Genomic DNA, 22,382 nt, shown 5'->3' on the forward strand with positions numbered 1-22,382 from the left:
TTTTATTGAAAGTACCAGAGAAGGAACAAGGGCATTCATCACATAAATCTAGACTTCATGAGAAGTTCCTTGCAAATAAATGAAACAAAACTGCTGTCTTTCTTCTGCGCTGTTCATTATCAGACTCGCCATTTTAGAAAGCAGTTTGCTTTGCTTGTGCTTTTGTCTATAAGCTGTACCAAAATTTTAAATGTCCTTAAAAATTCCTCGAAAGCTTGCTTTTTTCTAACAAAAAATTAGACACGTATGCCAAGGTAAGATTTTAATCTTCCATCATCCTCTGAAAGAGGGGTAATTCTAAGGGGTTCAGAGAAGAGCATCCCATCCTCTGAAAAACCCTAGAAATTTTCTTGTTTAATCAAATCTTCTTTCAATCTCTTTTATTTTTCATCTTCCTTTTTTAAAAAAGAATGTTGCAAATTCAAATTTTTTTTATTTTTTATTGTGTTTTGATGAGCCGTAATTCGTCAAACCAAATCTTATTACAGCGCACTTAACATACCAAATTTTACATAAGTCAGCAAAACTTACCTCTTCATTTTTGGTTTCAAAACGCATTCTCACTTTCTAAAATTTCCATTGATACTACACTTTGAAGGTCGATACCGGTTTTATTTACAGGATTAACTTTAAAATCTTTATCACACAATCCATTTCTATCCTCTATTTTCTGAGACCTGCGGAAAAAAAAATAATAATAGTACATCTGACATCCACAAATATCTTTTAACTCTAAAATTGTATTTCTCTCTTGTAACTCTTGAAAATTTCACCCACAAATGAGTAATACTTTCTGATTTTAGAGCAATTTGGAAACAAAACTTTTGAACGGTTTCTCAATAGGCAGTTCTAAGAGGAAATACTTTGATGTATGCAATTTTTGGCATAATGAGTGGATGAGGCTGTGGATGACTTGGTCCCACTTCATGAAATTTTAACAGATGGGTTTTGGAAAAATTGTTTAAAATTCTAGAAAAGAAAAAAACTGAGTTGCTATGCCTACTGAAAAGGTCCCTGGATGTCAAATCCCGAATTTAGGGAAAGACAAATGCAAAACGCTTTAGTAATCACAGTGATTTTTGAATGATTATTCCCATAACGGTGGTCACCAAGTTTTTCAGCATGCTCCGAGGAGCCATTCTGAAACATGGGATTCATAGGTCAGAATTTAAAATTCTCATTCACTAACACATCATAATATCACTAAAAACTTGAGGCTTCAGATTCGATCATCTTGATAAATGATAAGGAGATAAAGGTTTTTACTCCTCATATACTGAACATTTTAACAACTGACAACAAACGGCAAGAAATAAAGTAAGGAAATTAAACAGATACTTACATATTATTCATATTGCGATCTAATTTGTCTGTGTTTGTTTTTGAGTCTTTCCTAATAATTGTCCCAACTTTACTCACATTATTCTGAAAAAAAAATAAAAAATATGAAGCTGATGAAAATTCGAGGGCCCATTTTGCAGTTAAACGTGGAAGGGTAGATTTGTTTCTAAGAGCTCAAATATTACTTATTATGAAATTTTACCTGCTTTTCTCAGCAAAATTGTAAATTGTCATTAATTGAATACTTCCTGAAATTATATTTTTGCAAGCTCTCTGGGAAATCAATGGAACTGAATGTTTTCATAATATTGCCAGGAATAATTACATTAGTCCAAATAAGTTATGTTGAGATCAATCAACACTCATGAGAAAAATACAATGCATCCTTAAAATGATAAAAATGCAAGAGTAGTTTTCACACACAAAACTAAATATTTCGTCCTTCCATTAAATTGCATGCATTTAAATGTGACTGCCTTGTTTTTCCATCTGTCTTTTTTACTTCAAGAGTATCAATTTACACTCTTGGTACTTTGTCACCTCTTAACTCTCTTCTACTTCAGACTTGTTTTGAACTGATACCTTTCATCATCATTCTTCTTAAATCTTTCCTGTTTTTTCCTTTTTCATTAAAGAGGAAATTAAACCTGATGACCATCTATTGTTCCATGACATCATTTGAGGGATTACGAATCTAGGTGTTAGTAGTGAAAATACTTACACTGGATTGTTTGTTCGGAGCGTAAGGGGGATTAATGGCAAAGCTTGTCAGTCTCTCATCCTCAGAATCACTTCCAGTGGCGTAACTCCACCTGGCTGGTCTAACAGCATGTTGTGAGTGATAAAGTGGAGCTGGTCAAAAGAAAAAAAATCTCATTATCTTGAGGAAAAGAATAAACTGAATTTAATTAGATTATAACTACAACAATGTGCTTCATGTTGAAAAATCATTTTTTTTTTTTTTTTTTTTTTTTTTGAATTCTTACTTTCCCAATGTGTATTCCTTGCTTTCAATCTAAGTAATAATGGCCGGAGTGAATTAGATTTGGTATACTTTTAATTTTATGATGGCTGATACTTATACTACTAAAAGACAGAAGGGGAAAGTTTTTTCCGGAAATCGTTTATAGGGCTCTTCTCCACTAGCAAAGTAGCGGTTTCAAAGAGGCTAATTGATTACCCTGACTTGCACCGCTGGCCAACAAGAGGGCTGGAAAAGATATAGACGATCCTCTTTAAGAGTTTAGTTTGTGCCTGGAGAGAAGCCTTTAAATTGCTAGTTTGTGAAAAAACTACCACTCTCACATGGGAGAGTTTTACATTTTTCCAATAGTGTTATTTTTCACTTGAATAGAAGAGTTACCAATTCTGAGACCTGGTATTCACATTGTTGAATTAGAAGATAATTTTTTATTTGCCCTTCATAGAAAATTGTTATGAAAATATCTTCAAGCTGAAACAAAATTTCTTCCATAAGTACAAACAGATTCTATCTTACTTGTTGAGGTCAAGTTTAACTATGTATGCAATTATTTATTTACTTATAAAAATATTTAGATGAAGATTCACAGGATTATGAGAATTATTATGTTTATTCACCTATATCGTGCGACCAAGTTTCCTTCTCTTGCTCAATGGGTAGCTCTTTGTCTGTTAGGAGCCGGTAGTAACCTTGAAGCACTAGAACTAATTCTTCTGCATCTCTATCTTCCATGCTAAATGTTACCTCCTGAAATCAATTAATCATTCAGACTTGTTAAATTAATAATTTAATTACAATACAATTTTAGCTCGATATCATATACCCAATTAGCATTTTTCAACAGAAAAATCGCGATATTTTGAAATTAAGTTGCGATTTATATGATATTTTTTAGAGATAAAATCGCTAGGATCATCAACTTCATCTAAACGATTGTCCTCGATCTTGAGGACCTAAGATAAATTTATAGAAATAAAATTGAGTTCGATGAAATCAGAATTTTATCTCAATTTCTCACGATTTTTTGTTCGATAATATTGTGTTAAATTGCCGTCGATAAAATCGCGATTTTATTGCAAATTTATGTGATGAAATTGCAATTTATTGCAATTTTTCATCTGATAATATTGTAATAAATACATGTCTAAGAAATCGCGACATATTTTCCGATCAAATTGCAACTTCGATCGGGTAGGTAGTTTTGTAAGATAATGCCTTGCATGTATCGACAAAAGGTACTTAAAGGTTGCTAAACTTATGAACTGATTCCCTCCTGAAAAAATTTTAAAAACAATATGCGAAGATTACCTTTTGAAGGGCAGTTGGAAGGTAAAGTGTTAGAGTGCTTGATATTTGATCATCTCTCCTAACACGAACTAGATTTAATTGCTCTACATCTGCTAGTGGCACAGGCTGTAACAGAAGAATCCATCATATCATTTATTAGTCTGCTCATTTGTTTATTTTCAGAGTTTTCGCAATTGAAACAAAATTATGTAGTTAAGATAAAGAATACAACTTGGAATAAAAAATTAATCATTGCTATATCATACATTCTTCTACAGGAAAAAAAAGAATGATTCTTTACTTACCATACTATTTCTGAGACCATTAATTTGACTGATACCCAATTTTGGACTAACTAATATGACAGTTTCTGCATTACAATCCTGAAAAATAAAAACATTGAAATAAGTAGAAGCCACGCATGAACACGGAAACACAGAATTAGATAGACACTTAGGATAACAGAGGTATCCACACAGCTTGCAGTTTAGAAAGACGATTAAAATTGATAGATCAACTCTTATACTCTCATTAGGGACGATAATTATTCATTCTATCAAAACTTGACGATGTTACGACAGTCATTGTAGCTTCAATTGAGAATTTCCAACCCAACTCAAGTTTATGCAATCTCATTGAATCCACTTTTCCCCTAAGAGCTTCTCGACAACAGCCAACATCAGAAAAGGAATAGAGTTAATAATTCATAATGCAAAGTCATAAAAACCGAAGGGCAAAAATGATTTAGCTCATAATGTTTAAGGAAAAATGGGTGTAGCTTTTGCCTGTGCATAACAATGGTTTGTGTGTCTATGGATTGTTTAATATTTAAATAGACGCAATTTAGGTATAATACTTATATGTAGTGCGGGTCTTTGAATGACTTTTGCTAGTACAAAATATATAGGCGCGAAAAAATGAATCCATGTCGAGGACCGTGTTCTTCTTACAATCCTCCTAAAACTCTCCAGTCTTCCTCCTGAATCTGCACATTAAAATTAGGCCAAGAAACAAGCTGTTTGTAAAATTTAAAGATTAATTGAGGTTTAAAAAATTTACCCTGATGCAGAGATGGGGATCAAATAGAAGAGGCGCATCTTAACCAGCAATTAAATATTGAATTGTCTCTCCGTGAAAAATTCTGATCCACTAGAAGTTGCAAACTTTAAAAGACCAAGGGCGAAACGAGAAAATGGATTTCTTATCAACTTACCCTGATATTTGTAGAGAAGCATTTGGCTCCGTAACTAGGAAGTTCTGTGATGATGGTGAGGTAGTAAAGTTTTGCTTGAAGACTCGTTAAGCTTTTGTTAGCGGAACCGGTCATTGTCTGATTGAGCTTAAGTAAATGAGTAAGGAGTTTCCGCAGCTCCTTCCTTTTCATTGATTCCATTAAAGACATAGGCACAAATTTTTCTAAGCCGAATTCTCGTCTGAGGAAATAAAATAATTTTTTGTTATTATTCATAATCAAATGATTTGATAGTATGCTGATAAAATTCAGACACTAGAACTTGTTTTGAAAGTTAAGCTCTGAGTGTTTTCTTTAGCAAAAACTTTTGAGGATGAATAACTATAAATTAATGAAAATTTTCACAAACTAAATTGAAAATCCTTCCGTCTCCTCCTCATAAATATTAAATACTAGAAACTGATCTGGTGATCAACAGGTATTATTGCCAAAAATAAATTGCTAAAATAACAAAAGAAAAATGTTTGTTTATCATTTATTTCTTTTCTTTCAGACTACAATCTTACTTATAAATGTATAGAGTTTGTTATTGAGAGATCATAAATTAGACACCATGAAAATTTAAGAAAATTGGTGAGGTACTTACTCTATTGCTTTTACGGTAACTTTGCTGGCAGGAATGTTATTAGAGACTGCATGCTGATGAATATGTAGTGCAGCCAAACGTAGGGCAATATCGTACTTTAATTCAGGAGCATACCTCTCTTGAACCACATCATTACAACACTGAAAATGAGACACATAAAAATTAAATATTTTTAAGAAAAATTTGTAAAATACTTGTTACTGAATGAAAAAATGATGCAGCAATTTCCTTTTTTAGACTTTTATGGAGGTACTGTCTAGAGCTGATCATTAAGAAAGTAAACATGTGTAAAAGCCAGCTCAATAAAGTTCAATTTGAGAGATTTACATGTATCTAATGTAGCATGCACCACACTTGTACCATGTTGTAACATCATGGAAATTTTGTGTGTAATTTCTTTTTACGTGAGATTATCACCTGAAGATTCTGTGAAAATGTGTCCTATGATATATTTAGTTGGAAAAATAAGATAGGTACTAGTAAATATTTTGAAAAACACTTTTGAAATACTTGAGGTCTTGATTTTACAATAGAAGTGTTAGAATGTTCTACATGAAAATGTTAATGACAAATTTTTACCTGCATATATAAATACTCAAAGGCAGCTAAATCTTGTTGAGCTAATTCACAAGGATCTCTAGGAACAAAAGCAACTCGGAACAAACAACGCAAATTGTGAGAACCGGGTCTGGAAGCAATCTAAGGAAGTTTGAGAAAAATATAAAATCAATTACGTTTATGTATATATTTGATGTGATTGAAAGGATATGCCATTTGCTAAACTTGTGCCTTAGAATTGTCATACTCAATACTTACATTTTGTCCCTCTCATACATTTTTTTTACCCCCTTTGATGAGTATAAAAGACTTGTAAAATAAAATAATCCACCAAATTATCACAGTGTGTATAATAAAATACTTGCTATATGTGTAACAAATCTTTTCGATAATTGAAAAAACTTTCATTTTGTACAACAGAAACTGTCATTGCTTGCGGAATATAATATTTTACGATGGCATTAGAAAGAGTTTCCTCTTTATCTAATTTTTTAATTAAAAATTAGAGGATCTTACACATTTAATCAAGTCGCCTGAAGTTTGATAAAAATCCAGCGAAGTTAAAATATTGAAAATCTCGTCGTTCTTAAGTTAAACTTTAACCTCATTGCAAAGAAAAACACGAGGCTGCAGAGAGCAAAATTGTACTTACTCTAGCTAATGTGTGATCAGGATTGAGCAACGTTAATTTATTCCTACGAAGACTTTTGACTTGTTCCAGAACCAAGGAAAAATGTTCTATTGCACGTAGACATAATTTACTTTGCAGAGAGGTGATCACATCTTGAACTGTTGTATTTGCATCATACTTGAAAGACTTAGTCTGGCCGTTTTCCAAAAACACTTTTAAGACATTTGGCATCAACGGTACATTTGAATCACTAATGAATGTTGACGTCTGTAAAACACAAGAAGAAACAAAAAATATTACTGAAGGAAATGAAAAAAGATAATGGTTGATAGTCTGAAGTACGTTAGTTACTTGATAAGCAACTGAATCGCAACTGGAGCGCCTTCAATTTTGTATGATACTGTGCAACACCTCTGTTGTAAAATAGTTGCTTGAGGCACCGTGGCAAGCTGCGGGCGGCCGGTCAGCGCGTAACGCGCATTGGCGCCTACAAACCTAAGGTGATACTTCACGCATTGCGCAATGCTTGAAGTATCACCTTAGGTTTGTGGGCGCCAATGCGCGTTACGCGCTGACCGGCCGCCCGCAGCGTGCCACGGTGCCTCAAGCAACTATTTTACAACAGAGGTGTTGCACAGTAGCATACGAAATTGAAGACGCTCCAACATATTAATAATGACAGGCATCCTTTGAGAGTGCGGAGCTTTCCTCGCAAAATAAATCAAGATACCTACTTCGGCACAAAAAGAGAGCGATAGTCCAGAAACTCACTAAGTCCTAGCATCCGTATTTAAAAGCGTTTAGCATGATTTTCGAATTTAGTTAGGGAAAAAGTGACTCAATTTAGGCAGACACATTCTTGAGTATACCGTCACGAGGATTTTATTTTGAATCAAGAATAAAATCCTTGAATGAAAGCGGGTTTCTGTTTGATGTAAGTGAATTTTCTTTTTATATAAGAATCTTTTAATTCTTTAAACACGCATTATTTTCTTAATTGATTCAAAAGGAAATCTTCTTGGCGGTTTTGAACACATTTTTTGAAAAATTACCGGATTACTTGAAAAAGGGAACTGGAGAAATAAATTTTAAGGTAAAGCTTCAAAAATATCTAGGTTGGCTGATTAATTTTTAGCCTCGTATTAACCTTAAACCATTTTATACCTATTTTTTTTTTCATGTAATTTTCGTGTAGTTAACTTTTGTAAATAGTTTCTAAGTTGACGCTTTGTTAGCCTCTGGGCAAATTTATGATAAAAGATGATATTATTATTATTTCTGTTAGCATCATGTCACTTTTTTCCCTCATGAAGTTAAAAAATCATGCTAAACGTTATTGAATACGAATACTAGGACTTAGTAAGTTTTTCGACTACCGATTTCTTTTTGTCATGGTCACTCGATTCAATTTGCGAGGGAACTTCGTGCTTTTGAAAGATGCCATCAATCATGATAACTTGGGGTGCCTTCAATCTTGTATGATACTGTGCGACACCTCCAAGCGAAACAGTAGCTCGAAGCGCCGCGGCATGCCGCGCCGTCGCGGAGTAATCGTACTCAGAAACAATCTAAGAGCCTTTAGCTGAGGCAAATCAAATGGTTTATCCGGTTCAGGTGTGACAAGATGGGATTTTCTTGACAGATAATTATGTCCTGTTGCACCAAAGATGGTGTAGAGAGTTTTAGTGAATTTTCCCTCATAAAATTAACGAATTAAATACATAGATTATTGATGCATGTACTTCCTAATTATCCTTGAAAGTACTATAGTACCACCCTATGGCAAAAAGAAGAATGAAACAAAATGAATGGCTGGAAACACTCCTGGTGTTCTCAGGAAAATTTGATTCAATAAAGAGCCCGTCAGGATACGCGTAACTCAAGGACTGGCTAACTTATTCAAAATAAGTGGAATTTATTGCTGCCCCTAATAGAATTTTACTGGGAAACTCGCTCTTACCCAATTGCTGAATAATTGATGGAAAAGCCTGATTCAATTTCCCCGGAACATGTAGAAATTTAGAGGCATATTTAAAAGATGTAGAAAGTTTCTGGCAGCAACTGTTGAAATACTTTCGACTTTAATGGGATTCAGAGAATCGAAGAGGGGCAAAAAGGAAACTTCTATCAAATTTTCACAAATTGGAATACTTACAGGAAAAAGGGGAGACCCATTAATTACTATTCCTTCTGCAAATCGCACTCGGGAGGGGTTCGTTTTCAGCTTGGCTTTCTTCGCTGAACTAAGAAGCGCCGATTTTCTCGCCGTCTGGAAAATAACCATTAAATGTTTATTCAAAAAAGATAGAGAATACGGCACAAATTGAGCAAAATCACCAAAAAAAAAAAATGACCCTTAAGTAGGTCGAGAAGTGCGCACGTTCGAAAAAAGCCCGCAAATCTAAAATTCGCGCCATTTAGATCAAGTGTCACGTAACTCCCACAGCGGTGCAAGGTACCTATCACACTCACATACATGAAGATACTTACGCTATTCTAATTAGGTACACTACCACCACACTTCACAATTTAGAATTGTTGTGGTGCTTTGGCTAGAGAGACTCAAGTTCAGAAATGGGTTCAGATGGGGTGGCTTGATACCAAAAGAGCAACAAAAGAGTAGCTGAAAAGTATAATCATCGTCTTAGTTTTATCATTCCATACAGGTACATCATATTCGGTTTGTGGCTTTCCCTTTTGAAATTGAGAGGAATTATAACCTCTAGAACTCCCCGATCGGGAACGCCGGAAGACGAAAGAGCCAATGAGAAAAGGTATGAAATTCAAATATTTTCTACACTTTTTTCTACTAACGAGGATACTGCTCCAAATGTCTGTGCGGTTTTAGGGACTCACAATCAGTGGTAGTAATCATATCATCTAACGTAAAAAAAAACCTGAGTATTAAATAAAATCTAACGCAACTTGAAGCCCTCTTTTGGCACCCAAAATTTAATAAGCAACTGGCAACTTATCTTCAGGACTTAAGAGTTAGCGTTTTCTGTCAAAATATCTCAAAATCCCATTTTTCGACCTAACTCGACAAATGAATTGCATTTTGCAATGAGGAATCACTATTTCCGGCTCTTTCATAAAATTACTTTTCTGCATTGGGAAACCAATAGGATTGTATGTCGTTTCTAAAATGAGCCAGAAAGAACGGCTCCTTACCTACTGCAAAATGCGGTCCAAATAACGTTTAAAAGAAAATTCCGCCTCCATGGATACAGGTACTCTTCTCATGGACATTGGTTTACACACATTCTCATAAATTACCTTTGAAAAAAGGAACGGTCAAAAATGGGAGAAAGGCGGGAGGTCGTCGGTGGTGAAAAGGAAAAGGCACTTACACTATCATAAAGCGGTTGGCACACGACCAAACAGACCGTGGATGCGCAGGCACGCACGAGCTGTATGACGTGATCGCGGGGTGCTGAGAACACGTCCTCATCGTTGATCTTGAGTATCTGGTCACCGGGCTCCAACTTCCCCTCGCTCGGACCGCCCTCTGTCACGAATCTACAATTTGAAAACACACGCAATCGCCAATCAATAAGATGCTAATTTCTCTCCAGGAAATATTTGACGAATCAGATACAATTATCTTATCCAAGAGTTATCAATATCGATTGCTAAAGTGCGAAAACACGTATCTCCATTGCGGCGTTTTAAAATTTCCCAGGGTGTCTACTAAAATTTGCGTTTGGATTTTCCTGATGTTTCCGCCAAAATTCCTGATTTTTCGTGCGAATAAATTGACGCTTGTTCGATTTAAAAATCATCATATTTAATAGAATAAATTAAATGTTTAAAAAATACTTGAAACACTCAGAATTTCCTGACCTACGATCGATTTTTCTGATTTTTCCTGCAGAATCGAATTTCCTAGTTTTTCCTGAAAACATCGAGTTTCCTTATTTTTCCTGATATTTTCCGGTTTTAACTGACGGTAGCCACCGCGTGTTTCCGCTCCTATTTTACTTTTTCGAAGAGAGACAAACTAATTTTTCAAGTTGAAATTTACTCATACAGAATATTCTGCTCATATAAAGGAATAATCAAAAAAGCATTCTAGAGATTGACTGGTTTCCCAAAGAAAAAAACAGTATGACGAGTAGTCTGCAACGTCACAATCGGAGATGCGTAGTTTCGCACTTAGGCCATCGATATTGTAAAATTATGGATCTACATGTCTACTTAAGCCTTTGGCCTTGTCCACACGAACGCGGTACGAGGAACTTCGGGCGAACGTATTCCAGGAACTTATTAAAACTTACCTAAAACTTATCCCTGGAGCCTCCAGTTCCTGGAATTAATTCGTCCTAACTGCGCTCGTGAGACAAGGCCTTTGCATTTGTCTCCTGTCACATTTTAGTTTCACGACCAACGCAAAGTTCCTCCATTTTATTAGATATGTGATTAGATTTCCAGGGAATTGAAGTATAGTCGATCAAGTTTAAAGGGAATTTAGTTTCCGTTCATATTCCAGCTATGCAACTGTCTCAAAGTTCATTCATTTCGCTGTGAGTGCAATGCGATCGCCACGGAGTTGAAATAGTTTCTCAAGGTTAAAGCTTCAGTTCTCTGTTAAATTCTCGATCTCCAATAACTGAAAAGGCCCTTCAATTCATCGGATATGCAATTTGATCTCCAGGGAGTTAAATAGTTACTCGAAGTTGAAGCGGACTTACAACGCTTGCCCTCTTATGCAGATTGCAAAGCCACTTGAGGTTCGTTTACAAAATACATAACGCTAAAAATCAGGTATTTTTTACCCTCTATCCTCCCCCCGTAACGCAAATCTAAAACCCCTTCAAAAATAAGTGACGCTCCTGTGACGTCTCCTTAAGAATAGAAAAATCATAGATAACCCTTTTTTTCTTCATTTTGTGAAAAACATGGAAGAGAAAAATTGAGGCAAAATAAGTAGTTCGAACATTCTTAATTACAGAGTTCAATGAAAAAAGGAGAGTCGCTTATCGTTTAAAAACACTAAAATAAAATACGGTATGACGATAACTCAAGAAACCGGCCAATTTCCTCGCTGAAAGTGAGATTCTTGTTGTAGCGATAGGTCGATCAGAAAAAGACGGACGAATTTCAACATCAATGACTTAATTGACTGAGGTAACAGTAAGGGGTACAAAATCTCTGCAATCACTTGATCTTGGGATTATATGCTTCTAATATACGCTGGTCGAAAACGGTGTACGCCGCGGTACGTCCGGCACCGAGAAATAGCGTATTTTCAACGACTGAAGCGCGTACCGTAGTCAGTGCGCAATGCGTGAGGTATTCTTACAGTCTTGTAGGCGCCAATATACGGCCGTGCTGTTTGGCGCGATGCGTGAAGTATTCCCACAGTCTTGTAGACGATAATGCGTTTCACGCCGACCGGGCTATGTTCGGCACGATTAGTTAAACTCGCTGAGTCAGCATTTTACAACTTGTTACAACCATTAAGTTTTTGTACGCTGTGTATGGATTACTGTCATTTAAATGATAAGAAAAAATTACATAAAATCTAAGTAATTTTCTTTTAATTCACAAGAGGTGAACACCATGCACGCAGCTCTTGTGCAACTTCATTGATTTGACAATGACGCGATATTCACGGAGGAGAGTGAATTCACTTTTGATTTTAATCGAATTCATGTTTTATTCTTCCTCATACTTTATCGGTTTGAGTTGAAGCAAGACTTACCGAACGATGACGGGTTTCTCACTACCGGCGACGAATCCGAAGCCCATCTCAGCATCTCTGGTGAGATGAACCGTGCGGGGTTTTGCCGGCTCATCTCTGTAGCCAGGGCGTGGGTCCTCATAAGTTGTCGTTTTGTTGATATGACTGAAACAAGTTCAAAAAGGAATACTTGATAATACGATACAAAGATACATTGGAAGATAAAATCATCATTCTAATACGCATGCATTTGAAACAAAATATAATTGGACCGGATGATTGGGTAATAATTTGGACCGCGTTTAGCGGAAAGGAACCGAACCACGTCAGCTATTGCAAATTTAACTGGGCCATTTATTTTTTTACAAAAGAACGTTTGTGCGGATTCTTTTGAAAATGTTAAGGAATTTGCGTCGTACTATGCAGAAAATTCACTGAATAATTGTGTATAAAAATCCTCCCAACTGTTTTCACATATAAAATTAAAGTGCCCGATGAAATTTGGCAATAGCTGATATGGCTTGGTTCCTTTCTGCTTAATGCGGTCTATTTATTTCAGCAACAAAGGCAAAATCAGAAAGAAAGAAAAAAGTGACCGTATCCAAGGAAAGCCACCATGATAGGTGCATCAATTTCAACTTTGCGAAACTGGCATCATTTCTACGATGGATTGTTTAGTAAAGTAAAAATGTTGGCTTAGAAAACGTCGGAAAATGTCATATCAAGACGGAATTATGGCAGTTCGAAGTATGCTATTCAACGATGTGGTTTTGAGAAAATTTGAAGTTTGTAGCTCAAAATTGTAGTTTCGAGATAAAACGATCGAGAGTTTCATCTATAATGATCGGACCTTAAAAATTGTCGAATTATGATGAAATTGTATGCCCTCCATAGAAATGAAAATGAGTATACCGCGGGCATATGATTATTTGGGATATCAGAGACCACCAGAAACTAAATAATCGGTCTTCTAACCCATCTTGACAAGGATTCTTGCCTGGAAAATTTTCTTTCTGAAAAATTTAGGCGAATCCTCCCCCAAGACCGGCTGCAGTCCAATGGAATTGAAGATATGTTTACATTTTATTAAGTTCTTGAGCTCATGACACACTTTTCGATGCGTTTCTGTTAGTTTTTCGGGGGGGGGGGGGGATGGCATTTTGCGCAAAAATCATCCGGTAACAAGTAATGAGACTTTTTTATTCTGATCGCGTGCTCACCGCAAGGAAAACCAAATTACGGTCACTGCGAATCAAAGTGATGATGTCCTCGCTTCTTCAGATTGCTCAGGAGTAGGACTGAGTTCGTAAAAAAAGCAAACCCACATCGATTCCCTCTGAACCTTGCGGATATTCTATCCGACCAACTGACGACTGTGTCCCTCAAATGGTCCAGCTTTCTTTTGCTGAATTCGTCCAAACGGGTAGATTGCGATGTGAACATGGAGTAAAGATGGGCGTGGGGTGACAAGGAAATAACTGTAACTACCCTTGCGATATTTGCCGGCAAGATAGAAGTTACTTTCGAGCAGCTATGAGTCAACATTCCCTAGATACCGTTCTTACACTGAAAATAGGAGTTTAAAATAAGACTTAAAGGTCTTTGCTCAAGTCGTAATTTTTTAAATTTGATTGTTTATCAACCCACATTGCGGTACATTCATTCGAATGATTCCGACAAACTCATAACTGATTACTTGGCCGTCCTGAAAATTGCGCGATTTCTGCAAAGCGCAATGCAAAATCGACGGAGAAACTGCAAAGATGCGTATCTCTGTTGTGGTGTTTCAAAATCTCCGCTCCTTTTTAATTTTTTTACAAAAAGATCATAGCTTGAAATTTTGCCAGAAAATTTCTCACATACATGGAGCGAAAAATCACCGAAGTTTTCGACCCTCTACCTGTGCTCATACCTAATTTTTTTGCAATTTCCAAGACCGTCAACGTTTTATTACAAAAATCAACACAGGATATAGTCGATGCATTTTTCAGAAAATTGACGACTCCGCGATAAAAATTAGCAACAGTTTACTTCATCGGTACCTATACGGTAGGCAACCGGTATTGTAGTTAGAAACAAGGAAAGCGTCCTCAGTTAGAACCGTATGCGACGAATATTGAACGAATTTCTTAACGCCTGGATGCGACTAATCGCGCTCCTCGGACGTCTGTGTTGCATACGCATGGAAGTGAAGGCGTTATGACACTCCAAGTCCACATAGGTTTTACCGTTGTACTGAGCAATGATTATTTACTGTAATGCAGATTTTTTTCTGACGCCATCATACATGTTTTGCCCGATACAAAATTAATAAGATAAAATTGGACTAAGGTTGCAGATTAAAGGATAAAAAAGTTGGACGTTTCTCAGTTATCAAAACTGCGATTAAAACTGGAAAATACAAAATTAAAAATTAAAACTGAAACTTAAACTGAGCCTCACCGCGCTGTTATTATGGTACTCTGCAAAACGTCCCGGTTTTTTATTTTTTATTTTGCGGCCTCAGTCCCATTTTAAGTTGATGATTTTGTATTATCGTTCCGGGCCGATTAAGTTGTTTTTCATTATATTGCCTGTGGTCAAGTGTTTTTTTAATACGTATATTGTCCGTCCTTAGTTTCTGATAGAGATGCAACGAGCAATTTTTAGACGGCGATTTTCGGACGGAGCGCACGCGACGTCGGCGGCATCGTCGCACACTGAAACGAGTCGATGGGAGAAATTGGACAAAATTTGAAAACTTATATCTTTGAAAGTAGAAGACGAGGAGGTATAAAAGTGGCTCCGTTGGTTTTTTCGTGAAATTTCCCTTCAGAGACACCGCTTGAAATCGAAATTGTGACAAAGGATACATTAAAATTAGCAATTTTAGTCAGAAATTTCATGTCCGACCACTTTTAATAGCTCGTCCCACTGTGCGTCGGGTCGATGCGATGAGGAAACCGCTGCTCACGTAAGCGCGTCGATTGACGGGCGACGAAGCAAACGATTTCGAGAGAACCGTTGTTTACTTTTAAGGGAACGCCAGTTAGTAAAATTAGATTAAACGGTTAATTACGCGGCGCGGGCTCTGCTACAATTTTACGGGCTCATTTACATTCTCCTCCAAGATTCAATTGGATTGGACGCAGGCGGGCGGAGGGAGGGAGGAGGGGGTAACCGTTCGATAGATAAGGGCTCCGACATCTCGATTGCATCAATTGCGTCATTCTCGCATACACCGTTGCAATACGTTCCCGCACATTTTTCTTATACCTCCGGATCCATTATCACAGGAAGGGTGCACGGTGAAAAATCTCCTAGAATTCCCTAAGGACGTTCTCTTACTGGGATTCTCTCGTCTCCTCTCGGAGTCCTTTGGCGACAACCGGAATCCTAGTTACCTCACTGAGATTTTGGTTGTTTTGGTAAGAATCTCCTTCGCTAACGTCACACGATCAAACTGTGCCATCCACATATCAAGGTAAAGGGCTGTAATTGGTTCAAATCATCGAATAATCCGATTGAACGCCGAACCAACTTGATATATTATTCCTTGCTACTTTACGATCTGCGACCAAGAATACAAGATTCTGTAAGAAGTGCAACCGAAAATGCAAAGTGAAGTTTTAAGAAAATTCAGGTCAAATCATTTGCTGAAATGAAATATTTATATTATATTATATTTATATATATTATATATGAAATTATAGAATTCTTAGGGACTGAGTGAGCGTCCCATAAAAAGTAACGGAGTAAGTATTCGGCAAGGAATTCTAAAGTTCGACAGTATTTTTCTTTAGGATTTCAAATCAAGTTTTTACTATTTCTAGGAGTCTCATGACCTCCCGATTCCATCATAGTCGTAATAAATTCTTATAAATGGTAAAAAAAAATCAATGTCATCCAGCACAAGAACCGATTCCAACATCTTCATATTGAGTTTTCAGAAAATTCATAACTTCATTTTTACGGTGAAACATCAATAAAAAAGCGAGTAAAAAATGGAATGACAATATACCAATAAAATGTTAAGGTGGAATTGCATTCCATAAAGTTTAACGGTGAATACCGTTTGTCAAAATACAGTGAAATTTTGCACCTCTGAGTGCAACTGACTTGGTGGACACTTCATATTTCCACGCCACTCGCCGAGCGGTGCGGGCTATCAGTGTGTGCGTGTGTACATACACGTACTTGACAGCGCTGCAACGGGCGTCGGTGGCGTCGCGACGCTGCGCTGGGCGGGCGTCTCGCGTCGGCGGCCACGCAAATCAAATACCTCATCGCCACTCGATCGCCGACTTTATTGACTTTGACGCCGACGCGTCGCCCTGTCCCGCTCAAACTCTCAATTCATGACCGCCCCCCCTCCTCCCTCTCGTCACCCCTCACCCTCGGCACGGGAACTTGTCAAAATTTTACCCATAATCCTCTTTTATGAGCAAACTTGAGCGGCGAATGGGACAGCTCGGTAGCATGTCGATAGCCAGTCATCGGAAACGCATATCCCGAGGTCATGCAGCGGAACCCCGTTATCCGCGAGTATGGGACATGCAGAGACGGTAGGACTTGAAGCGCCAGGGATCGTTTATTTTTTCAAAAGACTTGTTTTGAGAAAACAGCTAGCACGAGAATTCATTAAAAAATCTCCACTCTACACGGAGAAAAAAACTTCGTGCATGGGACTCTAAGTTGAGGTCATATGGATCTCTGAAGTTTTCGGATCACGCATCCGAAAACTTGAGGTCCAACTGCCAAAGTTCGGGTCAGACTTCTGAAGTACTTCGGTATATACCGAAGGATTCAGGTCACACATCTGAAGTACTCCGGTACATAACGAGAGCTTCAGATATCTAACCCGAACCTCGGCAGTTGGACCTCAAATTTTCGGATGCGTGATCCGAAAACTTCAGAGATCCATATAACCTCAACTTCGGGTCCCATGCACGCAGGCCCGCCACATCCCATCTCGGGCCCTGGTACCAATTTTCTGGCCCGGTCCCCTAGCACAGGGGGGGGGGGGGGGTCCGGGGGGCCTCCCCCGGGAAATTTTTGAAATTTTAAATCTATTTGGACGCATTATGAAGCTCTTATGATGGAGATTTTCCATCAATTTCTGCAGAATAATTACGCCTTTTTGTTTACTTTCAGCACCAAAAACTTTCGAATTGTTGCATTCAAAACATCTATAAATTTTTTTTTGAGAGGGCAGATGATAATTTTCAATGCTATGGGGAGCCGGGCCCCCCTGGACTCCCCTTTCGTACGTCTATGGCAAGGGAGTTAAGTCATTGAAGTCGAGGATGCCCAGAAAGGAGCCTCTTAGCATCCGACAACGGAAGAAAATGAAACACAGTTACTAAAAATATCATTCTACATATACTCAAAATCTTGAAAATCTCTAAAAAAGTAAGACAAATTTTATAGTGCCCTAGCGTGTTTTTGAAACTTTATTCACCTTTTGCGGAATTTTTAGGGTAATTTTTTCACTTTTCCCTACGAGACAAGGGTTACACATGAATTCGTAGTGGTTTGTCACCTGCGTCACGGGCCCCTCCAGGGCCCGGGCCCCGGTACCAAGGACCCAGTATCCCCCTCCTTGTGGCGGGCCTGCATGCACGAAGTTTTTTCCTCCGTGTATAAGTTCTTCGGCAGGAAGGTCCTTTTTCTCGTGGATGGTAAAACTTATCGGTAGGTTTGAGTTAGAGTGTCTTGATTACATTTTTCTCGATTCAAGAATGCGACCCAACTCGAGAAAATTGCATGCCGGCACCGTGCACAAAGAAACAATTTTCGGCAATATTTGCACTTCAAAAAAGTCGGCCCTTATTATTTTGGGTCTCCGTACCGAGGGCCGGAACCTCGGTACAGCATGCCAAGCTTTCGCCGGTTTTCCTGAATTTCGGCAGCCGGAATCGACAATATTTGCGTCGGTTCCCGAGCTTTTAGGGGTGCAGATGATAATGCGGAGGCTTTTTTAACCGCGTGACCTAATTCTCAACTTTTGAAGTCATAAATGCACCCCGCGTTCGGCATTAGATTTCATTACGCATTTTCCCCCCACAAACACGAAGTCCCTCCTCGGCGGATTAAACATGCCAACAGTTTATTTATTCCAACAATGTTAGTCACGACCCTCTTACTTTCAGATACTGTTATAAGTAATCCTTCATGAAAAAAAGATCTTATTGTTAGTGCCAAAAAACTCAAAATTGAGATTTTGGTACCTGGTACTGGATGAAAGAATGTTTTAGAACATGCTTATAAAACTTTTAAACTAAAGCGAAGATATGATGGATTGAAATCCCCAGTTAAAAGAAAAAGAAAAAAAAAATAGTTCGGAGATAATGCGTACGGTTCGAAATATTGATGTGTCATTAACGCGGTCTAAATAAGCTCGGGATCCCTGCAGGGTGTCTAGTATTTTTTAATTTTTCAAAATCCTGATATTTTCCTGATTTTTCATGATATCGTATGAAAAATTCCTGACATTTTCCTGATTTTTCTCGACTCCTGGCACGGTAGGCAAAAAGCAGTAGGACTTCCTCCGCTGAGGAGATTCGCATAAGACAACTTCCTGATAAAACGTCCGATTTTTCCGATTTTCCTAATATTTTCCGGATTTTTTCCTGATCGGCCAAAATTCCTGATATTTTCCGGTTTCTTCTGATGCTAAACACCCTGCCCTGGCTGGAGGACTGACCTAGGTCAATCGACCTTGACTCACTTAACTCAGACTGGAGCACCCACGCATAGGTGAAGAGATAAATCTGGCAACTTGGCACCTTGGCGCGGCGAGTCGGCGATCCGAATCAGTGAGCCGGTAATTCAAGTATCAAATTTAATCCTAGCGGAATCGGGATCATCTTTTCAGCGCCGACGACTTCGTTTAAACAGTCTTCATCCGCGCCTTCGCGCGCCTCCACGCACACGCTCGGCTAACTCGCGGCGTCGCCAAAATCCCCGCATTTCCCGCGAGATCCAATCATCCAAAATCCATCATCATGCACCATTCGGCACCGTCGCTCATTGCCCGTCACCCGTCCCGTCTTACGACTTCATTGCAATCAACCCCCCCCCCCCCCTTTGTGCTTGCGACTCACTTCACCCGTGGAAAGGTCGCTTGCTCAGTCGCAGAGCCGGAGACAATATCAAAGAGGTTGAAATGGGGACACTGCAGTAAACACTGGAAAGAGAGGGAACCGAGATGAGATATTATAGAGACCCCGCGATAACAGCTCTGGGGAGAGAAGTTTGGGTGTAAGAACCGCGATGCGAAGTTCCATGTCGGCCTTGCTGGGTTCGTATCACTAGACTCCTCCAACCCTTCGATTTATTGTTGGTTTCAAAGTTTGGTTTATAAGAACCGAGAGTACACAGAACTTCCTCAGTTTAAAAAAAAGTTTCAACTATTTTGCACAATCCCCGAAAAAGTGTACGGCTCGAGAAGCAGGATCGTGCTATAATAGTAAGGGGAAAGTGCGGTTTGACCGGGAAAAATTGCGTAACAAACTTTCCCTATGTAATCGTCATCAGTAGGTCCCCCTGAACAACTTCCTAAAAGTTAAAAATAGCCCGACCCCGGAATACCCCTCAAAAAAAGTCAAAATTGAAAATGGCGGCCGTAATAAGAGGGTCCGGGAAATCGGTATTTTAAAATGCTCATTCCGTCTCATCATGTGAGGTATCATTTCCTATGTAATTTTGGTCGTAAATTTCATAAATGAATATTCCACAAGGCCCTCCGGCCAAAGGGGGTGCTCCAAATCAAAGATGGCGGCCAAATGTGAAACGCAGGAGGTTTTATTTTTTTAAATTTTCACCGAAGGAACAAAGAAAGTGAAGTGTCTTTATTTTCATGTATTTATGGCCAAGAAACTTAAAGATGTTATAAATGTATTTAATAAAGGAAATTAAAGGAAACATACGACTACCGAAAGAAACGTAATCTCAGAAGGGGCCTTGCGGAATTCACTTATGAAATCTACGACCAAAATTACATAGGAAATGATACCTCACATAATGAGACGGAATGAGCATTTTAAAATACCGATTTCCCGGACCCTCTTATTACGGCCGCCATTTTCAATTTTGACTTTTTTTGAGGGGTATTCCGGGGTCGGGCCATTTTTAACTTTTAGGAAGTTGTTCAGGGGAACCTACTGATGACGATTACATAGGGAAAGTTTGTTACGCAATTTTTCCCGGTCAAACCGCACTTTCCCCTTACTATTATAGCACGATCCTGCTTCTCGAGCCGTACACTTTTTCGGGGATTGTGCAAAATAGTTGGAACTTTTTTTTAAACTGAGGAAGTTCTGATGACATTTGCATCCTCAACACTTGCCTACAGTTCATTTATACCCTCTTTCGACTTATTTTCGTGAAAAATGAGTCTTTTAAACTTCTACTTTGTAAGACCTCGGAAATTCTGAGGACCAAAAAAATAAATACCGAGTTGAGTTTTTCTGGTTCAATTTGATTTTTATCGGTTACAAAGACGTCCTCCTAGTGTAAAATTTTATTCTCTACAAGTCGAGTTCTTTGGCATTTTTCTCGTAAACGCACGATTTCAGCGTAAAATCGAGTTTTTTGTACGAAATCGAGGTCTAAACCAAAATATCATAATTTCATCATAAAATTGACCTTTGGCACCATTTAAAATGGTTGAAATTGGCCCAAATTTTGGCAAACATGTTTTTTTACCAAACGTCATCGATTGCCGCCTGGGGAGCGGAACATTTTAGACTTTCATTTTTTTTGACGCACCCTAATAAGGTATATGGATCGAGAGCAAGGTTACGAGAACCGAATGGTGCAGCCGATCTTTGCACCGTGCAGGGTGTCTACTGAGGTCCACAAAAATAAATTAAGTACTTTTTCAGTACTTTTTAGGTACTTAAGGAAAAATTGAAGTACCTCGCCTTGGGGAAAAATTAAGTACTTTTTAAGTACCTTTTCAATATGTATCCCAATTCTTCGATTTTGGCACTGCCGCGCGCTTTACTTTGGCTATTCCAGTGGCCTTTTCGGCTGTTTCCGTCAAATCTAGGGAAATGCCTTATTCCGCTCCTCTACAACAACCGCGCTTTTACGGACTGACATTGCACTAAGACGCCTGACGGACAACACACAGAGGGTTGCAAAACTATCAGGCGATCGAACTGAACGCGCAGCGCAAAATGCGAAAAATTACGGACCTTCCGCGAGATTTACGTACTTTTAAGGTACTTACGGACCGACCTTAAAAAATGCGTACTTTTTCCGGACTTTACGGACTGGTAGACACCCTGGTTGCACCGTGCTACGATTCGATTCACTGAAATCGTCCTCTCGGTGAGCCTTCTGCAGTGTGGAAAGAACACTCGGGGTTTACCACTCTTTTTGTATGACGGTTTATGAAGGAGAGGCTGGGTCAATAGTTGCAACTGTTCAAAAGTCAACGTTCTTGAAATTTAAGAGGATACGAAACCGTTGTCCTCTTGATCTGCACAGATTCCGAATACTCGTATGGTGTTTTTCCTTAGCACGGTGAAATAGGTCTGCCGTGCTAAGAAAAAATGCCGTATGATCGTTCAAATGTTGCCGAATTTTCTCTTGGAAAACATTTATTTTTGAAGAAAGTTATACATATTCTTTCGCATAATTTTCCGACAATTTAGATCGAATTACTAACAAAATTGTCTGAAAAATCTGAAGAAAAATTTAAAAAAATTTCCTGAAAATTGGTGATATGTCAAAGTCGACTTGGCAACGTCTGAAGGCTCATACGACGTTTTTCCTTAACTCTGCAGAGGTACCTACGCGATGTTTGAGGTGTACGCGCCTCTAGCGCGTAATTTCTGCTGCCGCGCCGGGCCGTCTAGCGCACAGCTAATCGCGCCGCGACGCCGGCCGCGGCCAGCTTCAGCGGCGCTGCCCTAGAGAGCGCTCGCGTCGCCAAGATGTTTTAAGTTTTACTAAGGTCATTTTATTTTGTTTACAAAAGGAAAATAATAAGTTGTCTGGTTCCCAGAGTTGTAAATAAATGTAAATAAAGCAAAGAAGGTTCCAAGGTTAAAGGTATTTAAGTTATTTTCT

General features: G+C 38.4%; 1 protein-coding gene across 1 annotated transcript in view; it reads right to left on the reverse strand.

Annotated features, from left to right (window-relative positions):
* Positions 1-22,382, reverse strand: part of LOC109034336 (uncharacterized) — a 282,573-nt gene that overhangs the window by 6,554 nt on the left and 253,637 nt on the right. The window contains 14 exon segments of the mRNA XM_019047419.2: positions 532-550; positions 552-677; positions 1,343-1,425; positions 2,063-2,193; positions 2,941-3,070; positions 3,632-3,736; positions 3,916-3,993; positions 4,824-5,043; positions 5,449-5,588; positions 6,028-6,147; positions 6,659-6,904; positions 8,793-8,906; positions 9,988-10,156; positions 12,342-12,485. Coding sequence (XP_018902964.2) covers positions 532-550; positions 552-677; positions 1,343-1,425; positions 2,063-2,193; positions 2,941-3,070; positions 3,632-3,736; positions 3,916-3,993; positions 4,824-5,043; positions 5,449-5,588; positions 6,028-6,147; positions 6,659-6,904; positions 8,793-8,906; positions 9,988-10,156; positions 12,342-12,485 — 1,825 coding nt within the window.

Source organism: Bemisia tabaci, chromosome 4 (assembly GCF_918797505.1).
Source record: "Bemisia tabaci chromosome 4, PGI_BMITA_v3".
Classification (NCBI taxonomy): domain Eukaryota; kingdom Metazoa; phylum Arthropoda; class Insecta; order Hemiptera; family Aleyrodidae; genus Bemisia; species Bemisia tabaci.